At 53.4% G+C, this 26,216-nt stretch overlaps 1 protein-coding gene across 1 annotated transcript in view; it reads right to left on the reverse strand.

Annotated features, from left to right (window-relative positions):
• Positions 1–4,452: 4,452 nt before the first annotated feature.
• Positions 4,453–26,216, reverse strand: part of ALDH1A2 (aldehyde dehydrogenase 1 family member A2) — a 33,353-nt gene continuing 11,589 nt past the window's right edge. Inside the window, 9 exon segments of the mRNA XM_048481716.1 lie at positions 4,453–5,486; positions 6,402–6,476; positions 7,423–7,583; positions 8,382–8,537; positions 9,891–10,075; positions 13,741–13,843; positions 18,813–18,926; positions 19,033–19,161; positions 21,666–21,727. Of these exon segments, the coding sequence (XP_048337673.1) occupies positions 5,414–5,486; positions 6,402–6,476; positions 7,423–7,583; positions 8,382–8,537; positions 9,891–10,075; positions 13,741–13,843; positions 18,813–18,926; positions 19,033–19,161; positions 21,666–21,727 (1,058 nt within the window). The 3' untranslated portion in view covers positions 4,453–5,413.

Genomic DNA, 26,216 nt, shown 5'->3' on the forward strand with positions numbered 1-26,216 from the left:
TCCTCCAGATCAGATACACGAGCTGTTAACCTCCTACGCCACTGCTGCTCCTAGCATATACAATACAGGAAATACATGTTAGGACGAAAGAAATCTACTGGCGTTTGGTAATTTCCAGGATAAAGTCTGCCACTATCCTACAGAGAGAAGGATCAGGGTTGTCCAACAAGTAGCGTAATCTAAATAAATCGGGGAAATGGGGTAAATGTAAAGGAGTGAGATTCACATACTTGGATCTGATTTCCTTGAATCTGAGACAGTGTAGTAATCGGTGGGCCAGAGATTCAACTGAGCCGTCGTTACATGGGCACAATCTTTTAGCCTTTTCTTGCTTATTAAATCTGCCATGTAACAAGGCAGAAGGCATAACATTAAACCTGGCGAGCATTATGGCTCTCCTTTGAACAGGGTTTATGACATGTGGTTGTGGGACATCCTGAGTGTGGCGTAGTGGTTACAGCACCAGGGCCGGGAGGGAGGGCCAGGTTTGATTCCCCACTCTAACATGGAGGCTCGCTGGGTGACCTGAGGCCTGTTTTGCATCTAATCTACCTCGCAGGGTTGTTGTGAGGGCAAAAAATGGAAGGGAGGAGTATGATGTAAGCCCCTCTGGGTCTCCAGTGGGAAGAAAGGCGGGGTAAAAATCACCCCAGCCCCAAGCCTGGTTGCGTAGCCCCGACCTCTGGCCCGTCCGGAGCCTGCTCCGGCTGCTGTTCTGCCCAGAGGCAAAGGCCGTCCCCGCAGCTGTTGTTGTTTGGGAACAGGTTGGCCCACGACCAGCGATGACGAAATGCCGGTGGGCTCCGCTCTCAAAACACTGCCGAAGGTTTCTCACGAGAGTCTCCGGCTCGCTCAGCTGCGCTCCGAGGTGGGACGGCAACAAATGGTTTCTCCTCCGAGCTTTGTTTTCGCAGCGTCCGCTGTGGGAAGACTAATCGCCCTTCCAGCCTAGCTGGGTGCATTTCCAAATGCCAGAGGCCCACTCGCTTCCCCAGGGCTTCAGAGGCAGCCCTGCAGGACGGCGGGACTCCCACGGCATCCAGAAACCTTTCACTGGGCTTGCCACAAAATAAATGCGCGGGTTCAATAGAGCCTCCCTCACACTGCTGGGCTTCAAAGGGGTCAGAGGAGGATCCCGCAGGAGCAACGCGGGCCAGAAACGTCAAAAGGAAAAACGCCGGATGGGCCCTGGCCAAGCCACGGGAGGCGCCTCTAATAGCCCCAGTCCGGCAGGATGGCCTGAAAATGGAGGCCGAAGCCCTCCGTGCTCATCTCCAACAGAAGATAAATGTGAGCAACTCCCTGGACTCACACAAACAGTGGCTAGCCTGGCTTCGACAGGGGTAGCTTCTTTCCCGTCAAGCCTGCATATAAATTTCAAACTCTGTGGGGCTATAAGAAAAAGAGAGGAAGGTTTGCCATTTATTCTACTGCGTGGGCACGCCTGCAAAAAAAGGGAGAAAAAGAATGGGACACTTCAACAGGCCAAGTTGCCCAAAACATGGCTTGGCTGGCATCTGGCATTGTGTTGTACCAGCTACATACACTGTGCACGGGACACAAACTACTCCCTCTCCAAAAAGAGTTCAGCGTGCTTGAACCCATAGCAATCGCTGGCCTCTAACGCTGAATGCAGAGGTGGACCGTGGCCAGGCGGAACAAAGGCCATTAAATAAATCTACTGTGATCAGTTTCCAGCCGTCCTGCGCAAAAGACCTTAATAAACAGAGAAAATGTTTATTTCCAGTGTTATGGATTAAGGCTGCTCAAATAGCTGCATTAATGTTTGTTATGGGAAGAATAGAAGGACCCTGTTTGACTCTTGTTTTGGACTCGGCACGCCCAGATTCCTGCTCTCGGGTTCTTCTGAGGGACCTTCCCTCAGCTGCTTGGAAGAAGAAGAAGAAGAAGAAGAAGAAGAAGAAGAAGAAGAAGAAGAAGAAGAAGAAGAAGAAGAAGAAGAAGAAGAAGAAGAAGAAGAAGAAGAAGAAGAAGAAGAAGACGAGGAGGAGGAGGAGGAGGAGGAGGAGGAGGAGTTTGGATTTATATCCCCCTTTTCTCTCCTGCAGGAGACTCAAAGGGGCTCACAATCTCCATGCCCTTCCCCCTTCCCCACAACAAACACCCCATGAGGTAGGTGGGGCTGAGAGAGAGCTCCGAGGAAAGTAGAAGAGATTCTGAAGCTGCAAAGAACAGGAGACATTTGCAATGTTGCTTGTGGCTTGTTGTGAAACAGGTCAGTCAGTCACAAAGAGTGACTCCTTTGCTGGAGGGGGGCTTGGAATGACAGGCAGAAGTCTAGCCCCAAAGGAGCATTTCTCAGCACCCTTGACTGCCACCAAAAACCACACATACCAGCTAGCTTCCATCACCCCCAACATTGGGTTGCTGCTGCTTGGGACACTAACCCACCCCCCTTGCCAATCACATGGGGGAAAGGGGGAGGTTAATTTGAACGATGCTTCCAGGTCTGGAGGGCCAGCGACGTCTCTTGTGCAAGCGACCTGGGTGTGTGAACTTCATCATGCAATTCATCTGGAGAGGAAATAAAAACCATCACTCCTCGATTCTCGATCCAAGGCCCCCGCCGAGAAGCCAGAAGACTCTACTGAGGCCCGGGCTTTCGCTGATAGCTGAAGTCTACAGCCACAGTGGGTGAAGGGCAGCAGGCCTGCCTTTGACCCGGATCCACAATCCAGAGCGTTTGGTTTGTTCCTTTTTAATACAGCTGAAATAATATTTTTTAAAAAGCAACGTAGCTCACTCTCTCTTTCATTTTGCAAATGAAAACACGGCTACTGCGAGAGCTTCGCCGCTGTTTGGACATGCCGTGTCCGGGGCCCAACAACCAAACGCGACAACCCAAGTTCAGCTTGAAAAGTTTTTTTTAATGGAAAGCTGCATAGAAAATACTCAAGATTTTTTTTGGGGGGGGGGGGGGGGGGACAGGACTAATTTTATAGCTATATACATGATTAAAATGGTAACAACAAACTTCCCAGACTCAAAAAAGACAGTCAGTGGCATGCATTTAGCAACTTTAAAAAAATGTATCGCACTAACTCATGTGCATTAAAGGTGTGGGGCAGGGAAGGGGGGGGGATGTCAACTTTAATCGTTACCGGAATTCATTGGGGTGGAGACACAGACGACGACACATACAATCCAGAGGAAATACACAGGGACCACGCTTCTCGTGCTAGCACCAGCTCCCTTACAAAGTACCCAACCAAAAAGAGAAAGAAAGGTCTCCTTCCAAAATGAACGTTGGAGAGAATAAAGAAAGCACTTTCTCAATACAGTCCTTTTCTTTTAAAAGGAAAACCTCCTCCGAATTAACACCACAGTAGGAATACGAGACATTCACATCGCAGAAGCTCAGGGAATTAGTTTGCTTGCAAAACAGTTGGGCAGCATTGAGCCAAACAGGACTGGGGAGGAACTGAGATCCTGGGAAGGCGCAAGGGGAGCACTGAGGCCCCAATCCATGCCAAAGGAGAGCCACGACGGAGCAGGTCTGTGGGGTGCAGTCCATGGGGAGCCCTCTTGTGCAAGACCCCTGTAGATAGGCTGCTTATTTTAATTGGCCTTGAACAGGAGGGCTTCCTGATTGGCTGTGCCCGGTGTCAGTTGGTGGGATGGTCTGGGGTGGGGAGGGGTGCATTTGCCTTAGGGTCCAGGCAGAGACCAAAGGGCTCTTGGGCCGGTCAATGCTGCATTCTGCCGACCTTCCTGGGGAGACGTCCTGCTTGGGAGAAACAGGATCCACCCCCGGTCTCAGCCCCAGATTCCCTGAGCAACCCTACCTCTTCTTCCCTGCTTGAGAGGGAAAATGATATTTTAGGTATATTATCCTAAGCTCGTTTTTTTGCAGGGTTTCCCCCCTGTTGACTCTGCCCCTGTGACGCAGCCCCCAAATTTGCTTGGCGAACATGGGAAGAAACCACAAGGTAGCAGAAGTCCCAGAGGCCAGCAACCCCTGGCAACCGGACCCCAAATCTCCTCCTCCCGGACACACGGCAAGGAGTGAGACACAGGTTGAGTCCAAGTGGGACGGGCCAACGGGAATGAGAAGACCCATCACCTGCCACACTCGGAAGCTCAGCCAATCCCCTGCCAGTCCCAAGAAGGAACAGAGATGTCATGCCTTGTTTGGGCGTGTCCAGAGGTGGGATCCAGCAGGTTCGCACAGGTTCCCGAGAGTATTTGTGTGTGCCGAGAGGGGGTTACTCATTGGTAGTTTTGCCATGTGATTTTTGCCTTAGTTACGCCCCTCCTCTCAGCAGTAGCGCACAGAACTGGAAGCAGTCTAGCAGGAGGTGCACCGGCGTGCGTGGCAGTCTGCGCCATGCCGTCGCGTTCAGTTTCCAGCAAGGACCGTGCGGGGGTCATGACTCGTGCCCTTACCACAACCCCGCCAGAATGCCCGCCCCAGAATGCCTGGCCACGCCCCATGCCCCCTTGCCCTGCCCATTGGCGCTACGCCACAGTTTGAATCCCACCACCATGGGAACCTGTTACTAAAATGTTTGGATCCCACCACTGGGCATGTCGAGTCAGCCGGAGACAAAGCTGCCAAGTTATCCGGGACATTTTCGTTTTTAAAATGACGACGTTTGCACAGAGCATGGATTCTCAAGGAAAACTTCAGCCGCGGGGTCCATTTCCAAAGTGCCCTGCAACATCCCTTGCACGGTTTTGACAGTGGCCTTATGCAGCATCTCCCAACCCCACCACCACCACCACCACCAAGTGGATCCACACACTCCACGTTGTGGCTGAAGTTGTGGCCATATCCTGGCAGCTGGACGGTGAGAACACCTGCGAAGAAGCACAAACTCCAAAAGAGGCGGCTGCTGTTTGCCTCGGGCTCTGGGGGAAAGGAAGGCAGTAGAGGGGCAAGCGCAGAGCTACAGTTTTGGAAATGCAAACCACTCTGACTCAACAGAGAGCATTTGGAACGTGCTCTAGAAGACAGGAGGGCAGAGAGGGTTGGGAGAGGTGTTGTGTCCTGTGAGTGCCCGTCTGGTCACTGGGGTCTGGCTCTCTCCCTGCTCCCCCCGGCCGTGGGCTGAGATTTCTCTTGTCAACAGCCCACCAATCCAGCGGAGCAAAAGGCAGCCCTCCCGTGGGTTGGAAGCGCTGGTCCTTCCAGAGTTGCCTTTCTCCTGAGGCGAGGGGGGTGCTGGATCGGCCGGCCCTGCAGAGGAGAGCCCCCTGGGCCGGGTCAGGGATGAAGCAGCTCCCCACCGGCCTGCATGAACACGTGGGTTTCTGGGTGCACAGGTGAATTCTGAGCCAGGTTGCGATGGTAGGGTCTAAAAAATTCTCTTTACAATTCCTGAGCGCACGTCCGCATGAATGAAGGAGTCCCGAGGGTCACGTGGCTGCCCGGGACTCCTCGCCTTCCTTCTTACGAGTTCTTTTGAGGGATCTTTATCGTCACCGTCTTCACTTCGGAATATTCCAGCAGTCCGCACTCGCCCCTGGAGAGCAAGCAGAGCACGGGTGAAATTGGGGCCCTCCTCACTGGCCGAGCACAGAACGGCTTCCGGAGCCAGGAGGAGGAGGAGGAGGAGGAGGAGGAGGAGGAGGGGGGGAGGAGGAGGAGGAGGAGGAGGAGGAGGAGGAGGAGGAGGAGGAGAAGAAGAAGAAGAAGAAGAGTTTGGATTGATATCCCCCCTTTCTCTCCTGCAGGAGGCTCTCAAAGGGGCTGACAATCTTGCCCTTCCCCTCACAACAAACACCCTGTGAGGTGGGTGGGGCTGAGAGGAAACTCCCAAGAAGCTGTGACTAGCCCAGGTCACCCAGCTGGCGTGTGTGGGGGAGTGCACAGGCTAATCTGAATTCCCCAGATGAGCCTCCACAGCTCAGAAGCTGACAGAGCAGGAATCAAACCCAGTTCCTCCAGATTAGATCCACGAGCTCTTGACCTCCTACGCCCCTGCTGCTCCACAGGCAGTTGGCTGCGAGGGCGGAGAGACAAGGGCAAATGGCAGATCGGAGGAGGTTCCTCGTAGGACAGCCAGAGCTGGCGATGACTGCAGACCACCAAGAATGTCTCAGCGCATACACCCCCATGGAGATTCGCTAACAGGGGTGCTTTGAAGGGGTCCCCCACCTGGTGCATGTCATTGAGACTGCTGCCTTTCTAAGCGTTGTGGGAAGGGGAAAGCCCGGCTTCACTTCTTATTCCCTGCAGAATCTAGATGAAGCGAAAGCCCACTCCACTTGGGGGGCCAGGTGTACACCGCCAGCTGGAGAACAGCAGCTCCAGCCCTACACACCTTTCATCTGGCTGGTGTGTTCTTTCAGCCTAGCCTCTCCTGCCCATGCAAACCTCGTGTGTTTCTCAGCTCCCAACCCACCAGCCTGCATTCAAGCAACAGCACCCTGCTTACATTTCTCTCCCGTTGCCAGACATCTTGAACCCGCCGAAAGGACTCTGGGCATTTAAGGCATTGTAGCAATTGATCCTGTCGGAGAAAAAGAGAGAGCAGCGGTCCCACTCGCCGTGGCTGTGAGCAACTTGCCCCCTCCCCAATTCACACGCAGCATCGAGTTCCCCCCTCCACGTTACCAGGCATGGACAGGAGCATTGGTTAAAACAAGAAACAAAGGACAGGGATTGAATGTCTCCTGACATCAAGGTGTTTTACTGAGGCGTACAGGAACCTCCCTGATGGACAGAAAATCTCTTGATCCAGCCCTCTACATCCCTGCACGAAGACTGCTTTTTTGCCTTGTTTTACCAGTGAGCACAACTGTAACTGAAATCTGTGGCAAATTTCTAGCGAGCAGCATTCTGGGTGAAATTCGCTTCAACGGCACATTGCTAGCACATTGGCTGCACACCACAAACAAGACTGGGGACTCCAGTATCCTGGAAGAAATTTGAAGCATGATCCCTTCGGGGGTAGGGTGGTCTATCACATAACAACAACAACAACAATAATGGGGTGCTGTGTGGTTTCTGGGCTGTATGGCCGTGTTCTAGCAGCATTCAGTAGGCGAAACGTCAGGCGAGAATGCTGCTAGAACATGTATACAGCTAGCCACAACTAATATTCGACCGTGAAAGCCTTGAATAGAAACAACAACAGCAGCAGAAACAACAACAACAACAACAACACGAATAATAATAGTAATAGTAATACTACAAATATGTAATAATGTGTGTAATGTATGTAATAATAATAATATTACTCACGAATAATGCCTACGAATATGCAGATACTATGAATAATACGAATATCACGAATACTCATGCGATACATTACAACTTCCTAAGGCCACTCTGGGTGAGGGCTCGGTGTAATGAAGGCCAACAACCAGCTAAAGATCTGGCAGCTGTGAAATCTACAATAATAATAATAATGGAGGAGGAGGAGAATTTTGGAAACCGCCCAACGGCCACCTTACCAGACAGTCCCAGCTTGCATTGCTGCGGAGACAGTCAGGGCCTTGTTGAGAGTGGATTGGTGAGACTAGCTGACTACCAGTCCAAAGTCAGAATTGTTTGCCCTCTCGATCACTTCATCCATGGTCTTGAACCGCAGAATTTCTTGGACAGGCCCAAAGATCTGCAACAGCAATGGAAGAGGGTTCTGCCAAAGAGTTTGGAGGTCTTGTTGGTAGTGTAATCAGCACCTCATAGAAATAACTTAATTTGGGTGGGGATGGGGAAAGGCAATGGCCGCTTTTGAGTTTAGCTCCTTCATCAGAGTTCTGGTGGTCTGCCAGGGCTCACCACCAGGATTGGCCTCCCTTGCCTCAACCCGAGACCATGGGGCAGAAAGAAGACTGTGCCTCTGAGCATGTGCAGATCACATTTCCCTCACCACTGCCAATCCCCACATACCCTGTTCAAAGGTGCCCAAAGCATCAGGGGAGATTTTGTCACCAGGCAGTAATGAAGAATGTGGGGGGCAGCCTGGGGAGTTGTGGGGGAGAGGAGGGGCACCCGGAGGCACAGTGATGCTGTAAAGTGCTGTCAAGTTCCAGCCAAGTTATGGCAGCCTGCAGGGTTTTGAACAAGGAACTAACAGAGGTGGTTTGCCACTGCTTTCGGCCGCGGTGTTCCTTGGTGGTCTCCCAAGCTAGCACTAACCACGCGTGCCCTGTTTAGCTTTCAAGATCTGAGGAGATGGGGTTGCGAACCTATGGCGCTCCAGATGTTCATGGACTACAATTCCCATCAACCCCTTGGCCATGCTGGCAGGGGCTGATGGGAATTGTAGTCCACAGTACAGGTGCCATAGGTTCGCCACCACTGGCCTAAGCCATCCAAGTCAGGACATGGCAGCCGAGGACACAAAGACACAAAGTGTGTGGATTGGGGGAGGAGACGTTTCATTTGAAATGACCCAGAAAGGAGCTACCTCTTCTTTAGCAATGCGCGTAGGTGGTCACGTTGCGGTGGGCTCGATGAAGAACCCTTTGTGGCCCAACCCTTTGCCGCCACACTCCAGCTGGGCCCCTTCGGCGATGCCGCTCTGGATCAACTCCAGGATCTTGTTGTATTGCTTCTTATCGATCTAAACACAGAGGGAAAAGGCAGAGGTGGGATCCAGCAGGTTCTCACAGGTTCCCGAGAGTAGGGGACTAATTATTTGTGTGTGCCCAGAGGGGGTGACTAATGGGTGAATTTGCCACGTGATTTTGGCCTTAGTTACGCCCTCCCTCCTCTCAGCAATTGTACTGGGAACTGGAAGCAGTCTAGCAGGAGGTGCACCGGCGTGCGTGGCAGTCTGTGCCTGCATGCATTCGTTTCCTGTTCAAGGACTGGTGCAGTGGCTGCGTCCTTGCTACAGCTCCATAGCTATACTTAGCCCCGGAATGCCCGGCCATGCCCCCGTCGTGCCCCGCCCAGCCCCATTGGCTACGCCACAGTTTGAATCCCACCACCATGGGAACCTGTTACTAAAATTTTTGGATCCCACCACTGGGAAAAGGGGGGGCTTCAGATGCCCAGCAGAACTCAGCTCCACTGATAAAGCTCCAAAGAAATCCCTGGGTGAGGCTCTCCGTTGGCTTTTGGCATCCCAAGACTTTGCCCCTGGCCCTACATAGTTCCTCCTGGGACCCATGGAAACATTCACTGAATGGAAACCCTCCCCTGCCCCACACACAGGTGAAGAAGATTTGGGCCACTGCCTGCCACAAAGGGTACCTTGTCAGGTGAGCAGCCATGAAGAAGAAGAAGGAGAAGAAGAAGAAGAAGAAGAAGAAGGAGAAGGAGAAGGAGAAGAAGAAGAAGAAGGAGAAGAAGAAGCAGAAGGAGAAGAAGAAGAAGAGGAGGAGGAGGAGGAGGAGGAGGAAGAAGAAGAGGAAGAAGAAGGAGAAGAAGAGGAGGAGTTTGGATTTATATCCCCCCTTTCTCTCCTGCAGGAGACTCAAAGGGGCTGACAATCTCCTTGCCCTTCCCCCCTCACAACAAACACCCTGTGAGGTGGGTGGGGCTGAGAGAGCTCCGAGAAGCTGTGACTAGCCCAAGGTCACCCAGCTGGTGTGTGTTGGGAGTGTACAGGCTAATCTGAATTCCCCAGATGAGCCTCCACAACTCAGGCAGCAGAGCTGGGAATCAAACCCGGTTCCTCCAGATTAGAGTACACTTGCTCTTAACCTCCTACGCCACTGCTGCTCCTTTCCGGCTGCCAGCAATCGTCCACACGAACACAACCAGAGTGGCTTTCTACTGAATCAGGGCCTTCAAGATCGGTATTGTCCCGGGGGTCCGGCAGAAAAGGGTCTTTCCGCATCATCCGCCGGCTGGTTCTTTCAACCCGAAATGCAGAGGATTGAACACGGGGCTTTCTGGGTGCGGCAGCGGACGACCAAGTCGCCTCCCGGGAAGTGGAAGCGTTTGCCCTCCCCGGCTCTCCTCGTACCTGCGGCCCTTGCTCCGTGGCTGGGTCAAAAGGGCTCCCGACGGCTCTCCTCTTGGCCCGCTCGACGCTCCTCCGGACAAACTCCTCGTAGATGGACTCTTCCACGTAGATCCGTGAGCCGGCGGTGCAGCACTGCCCCTGGTTGAAGAACACCCCCTGGTGGGCCTGCTCCACGGCGTAGTCCACTGCAAAACCAGAAAGCCACACGCTGAATTGCCTGCCCGACATCTGCTGCGCTTGTGCGTCGGTTCCGCAAGCAAACGACGCTGCACAACTTCAAAGCGGAAAGCACTGGGCGGCTGTGTGTACGTGTGAGGCAAAGGGGGCTCCGACATCAAAACATCCCCACACATGGGCTGAGCGGACCCTGCCGGGGCCGAGGATGATTCATGCCTTTTACGTCGGGATTCCTGGACGAACGGGGCCAAGATCAAACGGGCCTCGAGGCCTGGGGAGAGCCCAAAGATGCACAGCAGGAGGTGAGTCGCATTTGAACCAACCGTTGAGTAATTAATACTCGGCTCAGACTTTGCGGGGTGGTAAAACCACAGGCCCAGCCCTGCTCGGTGGAACTACAAACAGAGGAGCCGAGAATTCCCCTCCCGTGTCCGAATATCAGAGAGAAAAGTCCTGCGTCAGACATACAGATGGGAAACCGACGGCTACGTCCCCCAGGGTGAAGCCGGAAGCCGGCAGGAATGGCCCTTCGCTTCTCCATCTTCCTTTTGTGGATGTTATGTGAGCAGTCTGAGCCTCTCTAATGGACTGCTCACACACGGAGGCTTGTGGGGGCTTCTTCGGGGCTCACCCACACTTCAGGAAGTAAAGTAAAGGGACTATGACAGTGGTGGCGAACCTATGGCACGGGTGCCAGGGGTGGCCCTCAGAGCCCTCTCTGTGAGCACATGCAAACAGAGCCCCCCCCCCCCACACACACATCTAGGCTGGCCTGGGCCACTGGACTCAATTATTAGCATTAAACCTAAGACCTAGTTTTGGGGAAGCAGTGTAGGTAACCCTGTTAAGCACTGTTAAACCCCACTGATTTTCATGCGAAGAACTAAAGCGCGATCCTTTACCTGGGTTGCTGGCAATGGGGCTTGCTTCTGAGTAAACCCTCCTAGGGTCGTGATTCACCCGTTGGAAGAGTTGCACGGTTGCTTCAAAGCAAAGCCACCGACTACCACCAAGCTTACTCCCGAGTAGCGAACAGAGCCAACCAATTTTTTTCTAAAAAGTGCCGTGTGGTTTGGGGTTGCAATTTGGGCACTTGGTCTCAAAAAGGTTCGCCATCACTGGACTATGACAAACAGGGATCGGGGAGCACAGACTTCTCCAAGAGTCCAGATGGCTGCAACTCCTCGCGGACGGATCTCGGAGCTGTTGCCGTGTTGTGTGTGAGATGGGCCCTGGCAGCCGAAAGGGGCAACCTCGGAGCAGCCTTGCAAAGCCACCCAAACAGAGCCCCAACAGAGCCAAAAGGCCAGTGGTGGGATCCAGCCTATTCGCACCAGTTCGGTAGAACCGGCAGCTAATTTTCTGTCTAGTTCAGAGAACCGGTTGTACTTCCACCACTACCGTGTTTCCCCGAATGTAAGACAGTGTCTTATATTAATTTTTGCTCCCAAAGATGCGCTATGTCTTATTTTCAGGGGATGTCTTATTTTTCTGTGTTCTGTTCGTCAGGCATGCTTCCAAACCAAAACTTTGCTACGTCTTACTTTCGGGGGATGCCTTATATTTCGCACTTCAGCGAAACCTCTACTACCTCTTATTTTCAGGGGATGTCTATATTCGAGGAAACAGGGTAGAAGTTCAGAACCGGTTGTTAAATTATTTGAATCCCACCACTGCAGAAGACCACTTGGCCCCACTCACGCCACACCAAACCCAGGCCTGCGCTGGATCACAAACGGCCTCAGTTACCCTGACAGACAGTCATTCCCAGGACAGAGACGGGGGCAAGCCCCCAGTGATTCTACGGCACCCTTGGTGGCTTTTGACCTCTTTGTCCAGCATCTGGAGAGGCTGGCTGGGGTGAGAGGGGTGGAAACCAGGGAGCAGCAGTGGCGTAGGAAGTTAAGAGCTCGTGTATCTAATCTGGAGGAACCGGGTTTGATTCCCAGCTCTGCCGCCTGAGCTGTGGAGGCTTATCTGGGGAATTCAGATTAGCCTGTGCACTCCCACACACGCCAGCTGGGTGACCTTGGGCTAGTCACAGCTTCTCGGAGCTCTCCCAGCCCCACCTACCTCACAGGGTGTTTGTTGTGAGGGGGGAAGGGCAAGGAGATTGTCAGCCCCTTTGAGTCTCCTACAGGAGAGAAAGGGGGGATGTAAACCCAAACTCTTCTTGTTGTTGTTGTTCTTTTGCATTTCTGCTCGGATTTGACCGCCTGATTCCACAATCTGGAATCAGAACAAAGACACATGGGGGCGGGGGGGGGGGGGGGGAGCGGAAACAGCTCAGTGGTCAAGTCACACACACCCCCTTCTATCCCTGGCATCTCCAGTCCCAGGGGTATGGAAGGACTTTCCTCTCCATGAGACGATGGAGAACCCCTCCCAGGGCAAGTGAGAACGCCTGGGCCGACAGAAGGCAGCCCCGCAGATTCCAGAGAAATTCTTCCATGGAAAGAGGCAGGGACAAGTAGTCAGCTAAACCTGCCTGCAGCCCCCGGAGATCCCCGCATGGCCCTCGGGAAACCCCAGAGAAAGACAGGAAATCCCTTGCGGAAGCGCAGAAGCCAAAGAGGCTTCCTTTGCGCACCGGAACCAAGTCCTAACTTGCAAGCCGTTCCCGGAGTCACCCTTCCCCTGGGCCAATGAGTTATCCCACGCAGCTGAGGTCTGGATCCACCCCTTTTGTGCAACAAGAAGCCAAACATTTGGGGAACTCAGGGAGGGAGGTGTTAACAAAGAGAGGATGGCGGGAGCACCATGATAAGAACATAAGAACATAAGAACAAGCCAGCTGGATCAGACCAGAGTCCATCTAGTCCAGCACTCTGCTACTCGCAGTGGCCCACCAGGTGCCTTTGGGAGCTCACATGTAGGATGTGAACGCAATGGCCTTCTGCTGCTGTTGCTCCCGAGCACCTGGTCTGCTAAGGCATTTGCAATCTCAGATCAAGGAGGGTCAAGATTGGTAGCCATAGATTGACTTCTCCTCCATCAATCTGTCCAAGCCCCTTTTAAAGCTATCCAGGTGAGCGGCCATCACCACCTTCTGTGGCAGCATATTCCAAACACCAATCACACGTTGCGTTGCGTGAAGAAGTGTTTCCTTTGATTAGTCCTAATTCTTCCCCCCAGCATTTTCAATGGATGCCCCCTGGTTCTAGTATGGTGAGAAAGAGAGAAACATTTCTCTCTGTCAACATTTTCTACCCCGTGCATAATTTTATAGACTTCAATCATATCCCCCCTCAGCCGTCTCCTCTCCAAACTAAAGAGTCCCAAACGCTGCAGCCTCTCCTCATAGGGAAGGTGCTCCAGTCCTTCAATCATCCTCGTTGCCCTTCTCTGCACTTTTTCTATCTCTCTGCACTTTTTCTATCTCCTGATAGCAGACCGTTCTGAACATCTGGAAAAGCGGAGCAGCGCTTGCTGCCCGTGGGCTCCCAGTGCCCAAAAGGGTTGAAGCTGCTGCAGAGTCTGAGGTATGTACGTCGGATTCCCTGAATGCTCAGACATGCGTTGCAATCCTCTATTATCCTCAGCAGCCTCTGAGATGCCACCGCTTATTGGGAATGTTTGCAACAGGGGCCTGAGTGTCAGGAAGAAAAGATGCTTTGTAAAGCAAGCACGGCTCATGCACGGAAGGCCAGGGGGCTGCCACGGCCGAACTTACGGTCTGCGTCGGCAAAGATGATGTTGGGGCTCTTCCCCCCCAGCTCCAGAGTCACCCTCTTCAAGTTGCTCCTTCCTGCTGCTTCTTGGATCAGCTTCCCAACCTGCAAGGGAAAGGAGAGGCCGTTTCCACACACGACGCCAAGCCCAGAGGGTTCTCGAGAGCAGCCCTAGCCCTCTCCTCCCCAACTCCAGCGCTTTCCCCGAATTCTGTGATGCAAAGTGCAGCATCCTCAGCAACCCCCCCCCCCCCGGCCCCTGTTCACAAGACCCTCTGAGTGACAACCAGAGGTGGGATCCAGCAGGTTCTCACCGGTTCCTGAGAGTGGGTTACTAATTATTTGTGTGTGCCGAGAGGGGGTTACTAATGGGTGATTTTGCCACATGATTTTTGCCTTCGTTACGCCCCTCCTCTCAGCAGTAGCACGCAGAACTGGAAGCAGTCTAGCAGGAGGTGCACCGGCGTGCGTGGCAGCCTGCGCGCGTTCGTTTCCTGCCCAAGGACCGGTGCAGCGGCTGCGTCCTTGCCACAGCCCCGCCCTGGAATGCCCCGCCCCCGTAATGCCCGGCCACGCCCCCGTCATGCCCCGCCCAGCCCCACTGGTGCTACGCCACAGTTTGAATCCCACCACCATGGGAACCTGTTACTAAAATTCTTGGATCCCACCACTGGTGACAGCTAAGGGGGGGGGGAGGCAAAGGCTGCTGTTGCTTGCCCCCCCTCCCACCGAGGGTAGACACGCAGCTGCCCACATTCCCCCAGTTAATCTGCCCTTAAAAAACCAGAAATTTTGCTACTTTTTCCAAGAGCATGGCCTCTGTGTTATTTAACAAAAGCTCCACAACAGAGTTGTCAGAGTCTCCTTCAGGTTTGTCTAAGACCCGCCCAGGAGAGAAGTTCCTAATACCCACATATCTCGAACCGTCAAGTATAATGTGAGCAAGAGTCTCCACTTGGTTTTTACAGTGTGGACAGACCCGATCCTGGAGAGGGATAGATAGGTAGCGACCCTTTGTAATGGCCGATGGGAAAGCATTGCATCTGGCCCTTGTAATAATCCATCTCTGTTGGGGTTCAGTTAATAGTTCAAGATATTTGGCTACGTGCCCCTGTTCTGGTACTATTCCGACAGAAAGGGATGAGCATGATTTATTTGCTTGCCCCAACAAGATATGGTATTCCTGTCCTAGAAGTCTGCTTTTTAAGGTTTGCAGAATCTCTCTGGGTGACAGCATACAGAGATCTTCAAGTATTAAACCTAGAGAGTAGATTTTTGATTTAAGAAGTTGATACCATTCCGAGGCAAATAGGTCTGGGCGCACAATATATGTTAAACTGCGCTCATCATTAAACTGTGCTGAGGGATCCACGGGGCTCAGAAGTGCTCCGGCCACAAGCCCCAGGCAGGGCTCTCTGCCCCTTTCCCAGTTCCCAGAGCCTTTGCCTGGGTGGGGGTGGGCGTGGGTGTGGGGCATACTGGTCTATAGGTGCCCGTCGGCCTCATTGCCTCAGCACAAGACAGGATTCCAGCCCTCTGCTTTAAATTATTGCAGCCGACGTTGGGGGCCTCCTTCGTAGCTGAAAGGAAGCGGGTTAAAACATATACAAAGCTGAAAATATAAACACTCAGCCTGCAGGTATTGTGACATTCCCCAACGGTTCTGTCAAGCTCGGGCTCACGCCAGAGTCCCGCACACCTCTGGGAAGGGGGCCTGTTTGTTGTCCAAACACAGCTTGACCCCGGAGGAAAGATCACAGCACTTGTCAATCCTTACAACAGATGCCCCGCTGGGACGGCAGGGAGGGGCTGAACCGGGCTGCCTCGTCCTCCAGTGAGGTGAGCTGCAAGGGAGAAGCCGGGGCAGCTGAAAAACAGGGGCAAGCACGGCTGCTCCCCACCCCCTGCCCCACAGATCCAAGGGGCTGCCAGCTTTTCCATTTCCCAACGGGAGCTGCGTTTGGCACCTGGCCCTGCTACACCTGCCCGACCCCCGCCTCCCCTCCTTCCTGCAAACTACAGACCGCGGGGATACACCTGCCTCCTCTCACCCCTCGACGTTCTGCCTGAAGAAGAGCCCTGTTGAACTCCGAAGGCTTGCCCACTGGTGCCCAGCATCTGCCTTGCCCTCCAGGGGCTGCGGAAACAGACACCAGAGCCGGCAGCTAAGAGCTGTCACTCAGATCTCCCCAGAAGTGCGGGTGTGGGGGGTCAGAGTTCCTCCGAGAACTTGCAAGGCCAGTCCAAAACCTTGAGATGTCTTTAGGGGGGAGGGCCCCCGAGTTCTTCCCTTCCCCGGCTGACACAAGCCAGAGGGGACGGCAGGAAGGTCTGGATCTGGCACCCGGGCATCCATCACGCTGGGCGAGGAAGAAGCAGCAGCAGCAGCAGCCTCCCTCTCACAGCTGTTTGTGGCCAACATTTGCTTGGGCCTCTCCTGCCGTTTGCTTTGATGCTCCGGCCCAGCCTCCGTTTGACGAATGTTGTGCTCCAGTTTTGTTAATCTAAGCACGGAAAGAAAACAGCCGGCCCGGCCCTCCTCGTCTTGGGCGCCAGATTGCAGGGGTGGAGGGCCCGCCCCGCCAAGGCACGCCAGCACCCAGCCCCACCCTTGTCCGGGGAACCAGCTGCCTTCCTTCTGGGGTCCTTGGTTTCTCTGGGGGGCTGTTAACAGGATGCATTATATGTGGCCCGGAAGCGCCTTGGAAACCAGCAAGATTTTTGGTGGGTTATTATGATGCACGCGATTAAATAAAAAGAATGAGACCGCGGGCGGGGCTCCTGGGCCTAGTTTATATCGTCTGTTCGATGCTTGTTCTGGCTCCCACCACAACATTGTCTACCTGTGTAATTCTGCCTCTTGGCCCTGTTAACACAACACGCCTGATTCTGGTGCTTCGCTTTCAAGTTGCCGTAACGAGGGTCCTACCACTTCATTTATCAGGCATCTTATTCTGCTAATCCAGGGGTCTGCAACCTGCGGCTCTCCAGATGTTCAGGGACTACAATTCCCATCAGCCCCTGCCAGCATGGCATGCTGACAGGAGCTGATGGGAATTGTAGTCCATGAACATCTGGAGAGCCGCAGGTTGCAGACCCCTGTGCTAATCGTACCGACTTATATCTGCCTTGAATCCAGAGGTGGGATCCAGCCGGTTCTCACCGGTTCCCAAGAGTAGGTTACTAATTATTTTGTGTGTGCCGAGAGGGGGTTACTAATGGGTGATTTGGCCACGTGATTTTTGCCTTAGTTACGCCCCTCCTCTCAGCAGTAGCGCACAGGACTTGAAGCAGTCTAATAGGAGGTGCACCGGCGTGCGTGGCAGCCTGCGCCTGCGTGCATTCGTTTCCCACCCAAGGACGGGCCACAGCCCCACCCAGGAACGCCCTGCCCCAGGAATGCCCAGCCACACCCCCGTCGTGCCCCGCCCATCCCCATTGGCGCTACGCCACAGTTTGAATCCCACCACCATGGGAACCTGTTACTAAAATTTTTGGATCCCACCACTGCTTGAATCTTAGTGAGAAAAGGTAAGTGCATGCAATACATTGACTCAGTCGGGACTAATAGCCCCTGAGAATTTGTCCCACGGTCACCCAGAGCTGGTGACTCACAAACTCAAGGAGACCACGGGGTCCTTCCTTTCTGCACCACGCCAGACTCGGAGGGTTGGAGGAATCAGAGCTTCCAGCTGGCACTGCTTGTAAACTCTGCTTCTTCGACACATACAAATTGGGCCTGGGTTGACCTGAGAGGAGCTGGTGTTGGTCAAAATCTGCTCTGGTGCTCAGTTTGTTTGCTGGGGTCTGGCTTGCTCTCCCCAGGGCTGCCCCCCCCCCAATATAAAAGCAAGGCTCTTTGATCCTTCAGGCTGACTCTAGCAACGTCTCTCCCAACCCGTGAATATGTTGTGGGCTTGTCTTGGGACCTGAAGGACAGCTGGAAATCCAGGCACCAGGACACGGGGAAAGGTCTGGGCAACCAAGACAGGCCAAAACACGCCAGCCCAATTCCACGCTGGTCTCCTTGAAGCCTGCAAACAATACTGAGGCAGCCAAACTGGGCAGTCTTCTGGGGCACACAGCTGACCTCACCAGGCTGTTTTGGAAGTGTGACTCTGCCGAGTTGCTGCTACAAGGAATTCCACGGCACAGGAAATCAAAACCAGTACGGAACAGTTTGCACTCGCGTTGCACTAAAACATCCCAGCTGTTCCCACTTTTTGGCTCTTGCGGAATTGGCCTCTTTTTTTTTTTCATCTCCGCAACGCTTTTCACTTCCTATTAGCAAGGCTCTTAAAGGCAGGTACTGAGTCAGGGCGAAATCCACAGCGTTTGAATTTAAATGCCTACTAAAACAAAAGCCCTCTGGAATGAGGCTCAATGTTTATTTTGGCTGCGAGAGACAATTCCAAAACCGAGGCCGTCCGTCCCGCGTCTTCCCTTCCTGTCCAAAACAGCCTCTTGCAAGAGAACATGAGAGAGCCATAGAGCAATTCACAGGGTCACCTACCTTCTCACAATACTAGAACCAGGGGGCATTCATTGAAAATGCTGGGGGGACGAATTAAGACTAATAAAAGGAAACACTTCTTCACACAACGTGTGATCGGTGTTTGGAATATGCTGCCACAGGAGGTGGTGATGGCCACTAACCTGGATAGCTTTAAAAGGGGCTTGGGCAGATTGATGGAGGAGAAGTCGATCTCTGGCTACCAATCTTGATCCTCCTTAATCTGAGATTGCAAATGCCTTAACAGACCAGGTGCTCAGGAGCAGCAGCAGCAGCAGCAGCAGCAGGCCCTTGCTTTCACTTCCTACATGTGAGCTCCCAATGGCACCTGGTGGGCCACTGCAAGTAGCAGAGTGCTGGACTAGATGGACTCTGGTCTGATCCAGCAGGCTCTTTCTTATGTTCTTAGGTTCTTACCTGCCCCCCGCCCCGGCACTCACTCAGGGGGGCAATGGGATGATGCCACCTGGGCACCCATTTCCATCTCTGGCACCTGTGCTCCCAAGTAAAACATTGTCTTGATCTTACAGGCCAAAGCTTTTGTTTTGAACGCCAGCTTACCTCTGTGGATCCGGTGAACGCAATCTTGTCTATGCCCGAGTGAGAAGCAATCGCAGCGCCTGCAGTCGGCCCAAACCCCGGCAAAATGTTGACCACGCCCGGTGGGAACCCAGCCTGTCACAACAACAAAGTGAGGGGGAGGTAGGGCCACTTGGTGAGCAGGGACCGCACTGCAAGACACGGCCACTCCTGGGCTGCCCCCCCACCCCGCCAGGCTTACCTCCTTGATGAGGGCGCCCATGTAGAGCGCCGTGAGCGGCGTCTGTTCCGCCGGCTTGATGACCACGGTGTTGCCGCAGCAGAGAGCCGGGGCGATCTTCCAGGCGAACATCAGGAGCGGGAAGTTCCACTGCGGGAGAGAGGCTGAGGGTACCACGTGCAGAGCGCTGCGCTGCCCACCCTCAAAAAGCGGGCTTGTTTTGGGGAGGAGAGAAGCTTGCCCACCCTCCGAGGAAGGGCTCAGCCCCGGGACTCCCCACTCCCAGCCCAGCCCACCCTTTGCTGGAGGAGACCTACTCATTAACCACGGAGTCCTGAAACACTGGACCTCCTGGTAGACAGGACAGGAAGCGGAAGGAACGGACGCTCACCTCAAGGGACAGGAACCCCCCAGGCAGAGGTGGGATCCAGCAGGTTCTCACAGGTTCCCGAGAGCAGGTTACTAATTATTTGTGTGTGCCGAGAGGGGGTTACTAATTGGTGATTTTGCCACGTAATTTTTGCCTTAGTTACGCCCCCTCCGCTCAGCAGTAGTGCGCAGGGGGCCAGAACTTGAAGCGGTCTAGCAGGAGGTGCACTGGCGGGCGTGGCAGCCATAACGCCTGCGTGCATTCGTTTCCCGCCCAAGGACCGGCGCAGCGGCTGCGTCCTTGCCACAGCCTTGCCCCCGGAATGCCCGGCCACGCCCCCGTTGTGCCCCGCCCAGCCCCATTGGCGCTACGCCACAGTTTGAATCCCACCACCATGGGAACCTGTTACTAAAATTTTTGGATCCCACCACTGCCCCCAGGTACTTCCTACAGGGCTCTGACTGTCCACATGGGACAGCCTGGAAGCGCAGTTTTAAAAAATCACCAAAGACCGGTTCTTAAAGAGGGATAGCCGGACAGTGGGGGGGACGCCCCGTCCTGTTGCACCCAACCCCTTCTCCGTACTTGCACAAAGAAGGATGTCGCCAGGGAGGTTTCTGCCTGCCTGCCTTCCTTCCTCTCTGACTGGAGGGAGTCTTGCCTGGCACCAGGTGTTGACACAACAGAGGGACACTGAGAGAGTTGTTGGGGACAGAGTCAGATCTCCCAGTCTGTGGCACAGAAAGCTCTTCCCTGTTTGCCCCCCCTCCCCCCGGTCCCGAGGCCCTACAAGGGAGGCGCCAGGGACTGAGCTGAGGTTTCCCTTGGGTGGGCTAAACAAGCAGCTTTTTGCTGAGCCATGGTGGCCCAGGTTGGCCACCAAACTAGTGGCAGGACCACCGAGCTTGGCTGAATCAGTTGGCAGGTTGGACACTTGGCCAAGGTTGTCTCTGGCTGCCCTAAAGCTTGCAGGACTGTCAGGTAGAGTTCTCTCGGTAAAGGGGTTCCACAAGATCACTAGCCTACGGAAGCCCTTCGGTTTGTCTCAGTTTTCGGGTGCAGCAAAGCGTGTACTTTGATGTTCATCCAAGAGTGCTCCCAAGTCTTCACACCAGAAGACTTTGGATTTAGAGTTTGGATTTCTATCCCCCCTTTCTCTCCTGCAGGAGACTCAAAGGGGCTGACAATCTCCTTGCCCTTCCCCCTCACAACAAACACCTTGTGAGGTAGGTGGGGCTGAGAGAGCTCCGAGAAGCTGTGACTAGCCCAAGGTCACCCAGCTGGCGTGTGTGGGAGTGCACAGGCTAATCTGAATTCCCCAGACAAGCCTCCACAGCTCAGGTGGCAGAGCTGGGAATCAAACCCGGTTCCTCCAGATTAGATACACAAGCTCTTAACCTCCTACGCCACTGCTGCTCCTGGACTTCTGGAATGGACCCACTGGAAGGCAGGCAGGCAGGCTGTGTGTGTGGTTGGGGGGGGGGGGTGTCACAGGAAATGCCTTCTAGTCCCCGGACTGCTTCATCATTCTCCTTCGGGGATGTTTATGTGCCAGAAGACAGGAGAGAGCGTTCTGGCCCTCCCGTCCCATCTCTAAGCTGTGAGCCTGGAGGTGGCCCTGTTGGGATAACAGCCGCTGACAGCATCGACACGTCTCTCCCAAAAGTCCTAAAACTTTTATTTCCTTTACACTTGGCCTTTCTCCCCAGTGGGAACCCAGAACGGCTTCGATGGCTCTCTTCTCCTCTTCTGCACTCCTTACAGACTGTACTCCTTACAGACGTACTGCCGTTTGAATTGGGAGTGGCTGCCCCAAAGTCACCCCGTGACCTTCCATGGCGGAGCAGGGGTTCAAACCTGGGCAGTGGCGTAGGAGGTTAAGGGCTCGTGTATCTAATCTGGAGGAACCGGGTTTGATTCCCAGCTCTGCCGCCTGAGCTGTGGAGGCTTATCTGGGGAATTCAGATTAGCCTGCGCACTCCCACACACGCCAGCTGGCTGACCTTGGGCTAGTCACAGCTTCTTCTCGGAGCTCTCTCAGCCCCACCCACCTCACAGGGTGCTTGTTGTGAGGGGGGAAGGGCAAGGAGATTGTCAGCCCCTTTGGGTCTCCTTACAGGAGAGAAAGAGGGGATATAAATCCAAACTCTTCTTCTTCTCCCAAGATCCCAGTTTTGCCTTCTGGCCACTGCACCGTGCTGGCTCACGTGCCAAGGCAGACTGGGACACTAAGAAGGACCATCTCCTGTGGAGGCAGAAGTTGGGTGCAAGGAGAGCCACTTACCGGGATGATCTGTCCACACACCCCGACTGGCTCGTGTCTGGTGAAGGTGAAATAGTCCCCATCTGGAAGAGAAAATTGGAACCCTGCTTACTCTCAAAGGCACTTGTGGGGGGGACGGGGGGACGGGGGTTAGGGGTTGGGAAAGAAACTCTTCCTCCAGCTGCCCGGGCCCTGCGGGATCTTGGTGATTTCCACAGGGCCTGTAAGACTGAATTGTTCCACCGGGCCTTTGGAGTGACCAGCCGCTGACTGCAATGCCCCCTTTTATTTTCCATACATCTGGGGTCCCTTTAACATCAATGGGACCCACTGTTCCCCGCTCCTTGGGAGGGTTTTCATAAGGGTTTTATCGCTGGACGATGCTTTATTGTATTGACTGCTGTATTTTAATAGGTTTTTTTTAATTTTTTTTATAGTTAATGGAGCCTGTGTTGTTTATTATAGTCTGTATTTGTTGTTTGCTCCATCAGTTGTGGTTGTGTTTTGTTGTGAAGTTATGTTGTGCACCGCCCAGAGCCCTCCGGGGGTAGGGCGGTATATAAAACTCAATAACAGACAGACAGACAGACAGACAGACAGACAGACAGACAGACAGACAGACAGACAGACAGACAGACAGACAGACAGACAATAGAAGATAGATAGATGAAAGATGATAGATAGAGGATAATGGATAGATGGATAGAGGATAGATGGAGAGATAGATAGAGGATAATGGATAGATGCATAGATAGAGGATAGATGGATAGATAGAGAATAGAGGGATAGAGGGAGGGATGGAGGGATAGAGGAGAGAGGGATAGAGGAGAGAGGGATAGATGGAGGATAGAGGATAGAGAGGGAGAGAGGGATGGATGGATGGATGGATGGAGGGATAGAAGGATAGAGGGATGGATGGATAGATGGATAGATAGAGGATAGCTAGAGGGATGGATGGATGGATGGATGGATGGATGGATGGATGGATGGATGGATGGATGGATGGATGGATGGATGGATGGATGGATGGATGGATGGATGGATGGATGGATGGATGGATGGATGGATGGATGGATGGATAGATAGAGGATAGATGGATAGATAGAGAATAGATAGAGGGATAGAGTGAGGGATGGATGGATAGATAGATAGATAGATAGGGGGATAGAGGGAGGGATGGAGGGATGGAGGGATAGAGAGATAGATGGATAGAGGATAGAGGATAGATGGATAGATAGAGAATAGAGGGATAGAGGGAGGGATGCGGTTATAGAGGGATAGAGGAGAGAGGGATAGATGGATAGATAGAGGATAGAGAGGGAGAGAGGGAGAGAGAGAGGGAGAGAGATAGGGAGGGAGAGAGGGATGGATGGATGGATGGATGGATGGATAGATGGATAGATGGATGGATGGATGGATAGATGGATGGATGGATAGATGGATAGATAGATAGATAGATAGATAGATAGATAGATAGATAGATAGATAGATAGATAGATAGATATAGATAGATAGATAGATAGATAGATAGATAGATAAGATAGATAGATAGAATAGATAGATAGAATAGATAGATAGATAGATAGATAAGATAGATGAGAGAGGGAGAGATGGAGAGGGGAGAGGAGGGAGGAGGAGAGGAAGAGGCAGAGAGAGAGGGAGGAGGGAGGAGAGGAGATGGAGAGAATGGAAGGGACGGATGGATGGAGGATAGAGGGATAGAGATACAGGAGGGATGGATGGATAGAGGAGAGATAGAGGAGAGATAGAGGAGAGAGGGAGAGAGGGAGGGATGGAGGGATAGAGGAGAGAGGGATAGAGGATAGATGGATAGATAGAGGATAGAGAGGGAGAGAGGGAGGGATAGAGAGGGATAGCGGAGAGAGGGATAGAGGAGAGATGGATAGATGGATAGATGGATAGAGAGGGGGGGAGGCCTCCCAAAGTGCTCATGCTAAGACTCCCTGCTAGAGTTCCCCTTTTGCTCTGTCCAGGGCGCCCTTCTCAGCCAAGGACCAGAAGGCGTCTTCCCTGCTTCCAGTCTTGTGGGACTTCACCCCTACCCCCACCCCATGCTTCTCCATGAACCACTGTTCTAGGCATGCCTGGAAGTTGTAATACATGCAGAGACACCCTGGGCAGACTCCTCTTGTGCAGAAGGGGATAGCTCTGCCGAACCCCTCTGCACTAAGAGTCACGGAGGCACCCATTCCCCTCTCACGCAATAAAAGATCAGGAGGAGGAGGAGGAGGAGGAGGCCAGCTCAGGGCAGCAGTGGCCGTGCAGAGACCACAGGCAGCCCCCTCGGACAGCTGATCCTCCCTTTGCCCATAATCCTTCTTGCACCCAGAGCTGGGGCAAGGACCCCGATTGAACTTGCAGCAGCCAGGCCAGACCAGGAGAGGAAACCACAGAGAGAGGCCGACGGTCTCACAGAACTTTGTAATTTCTCACTTCACACCCAGCAGATGTCTTGTGGCTTCAGGGGACTCCCTTTGGGGAACAGCTAGACATTCTGCAAGTCGGCAACTGTACAAATTGCATCACTTCTGGGGAGTTTCCCCACACTGGTTCCCTCCCTTGGACCGGAGAGATGCCTTCTCTGGCGTGTTGGAAAGATGGCTGCCCTTTCTCCTAGGATATTTTTGGGTGAGGGGCTATGATCAGGCTCGTACCCGGAGGGCTTCTCAGAAGATCCTGCCCCTCCTGGGTAGGTTGTGGCTTCCCCTCCGAGGGCAGGTAGCATTCCCAGCCCCCTCCCCCCTGCACCAGGCCTGTCCTGCCCTCTATGGCTACCAATCTTGATCCTCCTTGATCTGAGATTGCAAAGGCCTTAGCAGACCAGGTGCTCAGGAGCAGCAGCAGCAGAAGGCTTTCACCTCCTGCAGGTGAGCTCCCAAAGGCACCTGGTGGGCCACTGCGAGTAGCAGAGAGCTGGACTAGATGGACTCTGGTCTGATCCAGCAGGCTAGTTCTTATGTTCTTATGTTCTTATTTGCAGCCAACATGAGAAACCCATCCAAGTCTCGTCAAGGCTGCCTCTTGCTGACCCCAGTGAGAGCAGGAGGCGTGCAGGTGGCCTTGTACTCAAGGCGGGTTAGGATCTGTGCTTGGTTCCCCCTCTCCCCATCACTACCGGTGCTACAGGAGTGGGGGGCCCCACGGGCTTTTCTCACCAGGTGAGATACCCTCCACTGTGGATTGGGTGGGTGGGTTGAGTGGGGGTCAGCCTGCTGACCTGGCTACCTTCGTTATTCACTCGTTTAATTTGCCAGCCTCTTTTCTCCCTGAGATTCCAGGCAAATTTCACCAGAGGTGGTTGATGGATAGGTGCCCTGCTTCGTGCCTGATGAGCCCCGTTCCCAAGTCCAGAGAGTGGTGAATAGTTGCAGCCGGCTGGCAGGCCAGGGGCGTAATGAGGCAGCCCTGGGCAAACTGTAGCCCTGGGCAAAACCTGAGTTGGATGCCCCCCCACCCCCCCCATGGGCAGCCACTCCACCACAACCAATTTTTTCTTTGCACCAGGACATTGGTGCCTGCAGGGGGTGCATTTTTAGACATATCAGCACCAAAATTTCAGCATATCATCAGGGGACTGTCCTTATGCTACTCCCCCAAGTTTGGTGAGGTTTGGTTCAAGGAGTCCAAAGTTATGGGCTCCCCAAAGTGCCCATCCCCCCATTGTTCAATGGGAGCTAATAGGAGATAGGGCACTACAGTTTGAGGGTCCTGCTTTGGCCCCCCAGACAAACTGCACCAGGCAGGGGGGGGGCATCATTAGGGCAGTCTCACAGTGAACCTGAGTTTTGAGACTGTGCAGCTTCAGAAATGTGCCCCACAGCCTACAACCCCATTTAGAGCAATGCAAGAAAACTCAATGCAAAACAAAGATTCTTGGGCAAATTCAGGATGTTCCTGAAGGGGTGCATTTTGGATATCAACACCAAATATCAGGGTATCATCTGAAACTATCTAATGGGATCCCCAAAGTTTGGTGGCCAGTTTGGTTTAGAGGTCCAAAGTTATGGACCCTCAAGTAGAATTTACCCCATCTCACATTCTTTGCTAAGAGATGGGGGCTACTGCTTTGAGGGTGCAAGCACGGACCTAATGGCTGCACCAAACAACAGAAATACATGGGCAGTTTCAGATATTTAGTGCTGATAAATCAGAAACCCTCCCTGCAGAACATCCCAAAGAGTCGCCAAAAGTCTTTGAGACACATCAATGGGGGTTTGCAGGAGGCTGAGGGCACATTTCTGAGGCGCAGTCTCAAGCAGAGGTCTCATCGAGAGACTGTGATAACAAGTTTGGTGCAGTTTGGTTCCGGGGGGGTGAGATTATGGACCCTCAAGGCTGCCTTCCTGTGCTCCATTGGTACAATGAGACAAATTTTTTTTTCAGGGATCCATGGCTTTGGTTTCGAACAAACCTCACCAAACCTGAGGGGTGGCATGAGACAGTGCTGAGCAGCACGGTGCTAACAAAACTGCGCCCTGCAGGCAAGAAACCACTAAAATGCCAAAGCAGACGGCATTTTGATGCCCCACAGGAGTGCCGGGCAGCTGCCCA

This window comes from Sphaerodactylus townsendi, linkage group LG17 (assembly GCF_021028975.2).
Source record: "Sphaerodactylus townsendi isolate TG3544 linkage group LG17, MPM_Stown_v2.3, whole genome shotgun sequence".
In the NCBI taxonomy this organism is placed as follows: domain Eukaryota; kingdom Metazoa; phylum Chordata; class Lepidosauria; order Squamata; family Sphaerodactylidae; genus Sphaerodactylus; species Sphaerodactylus townsendi.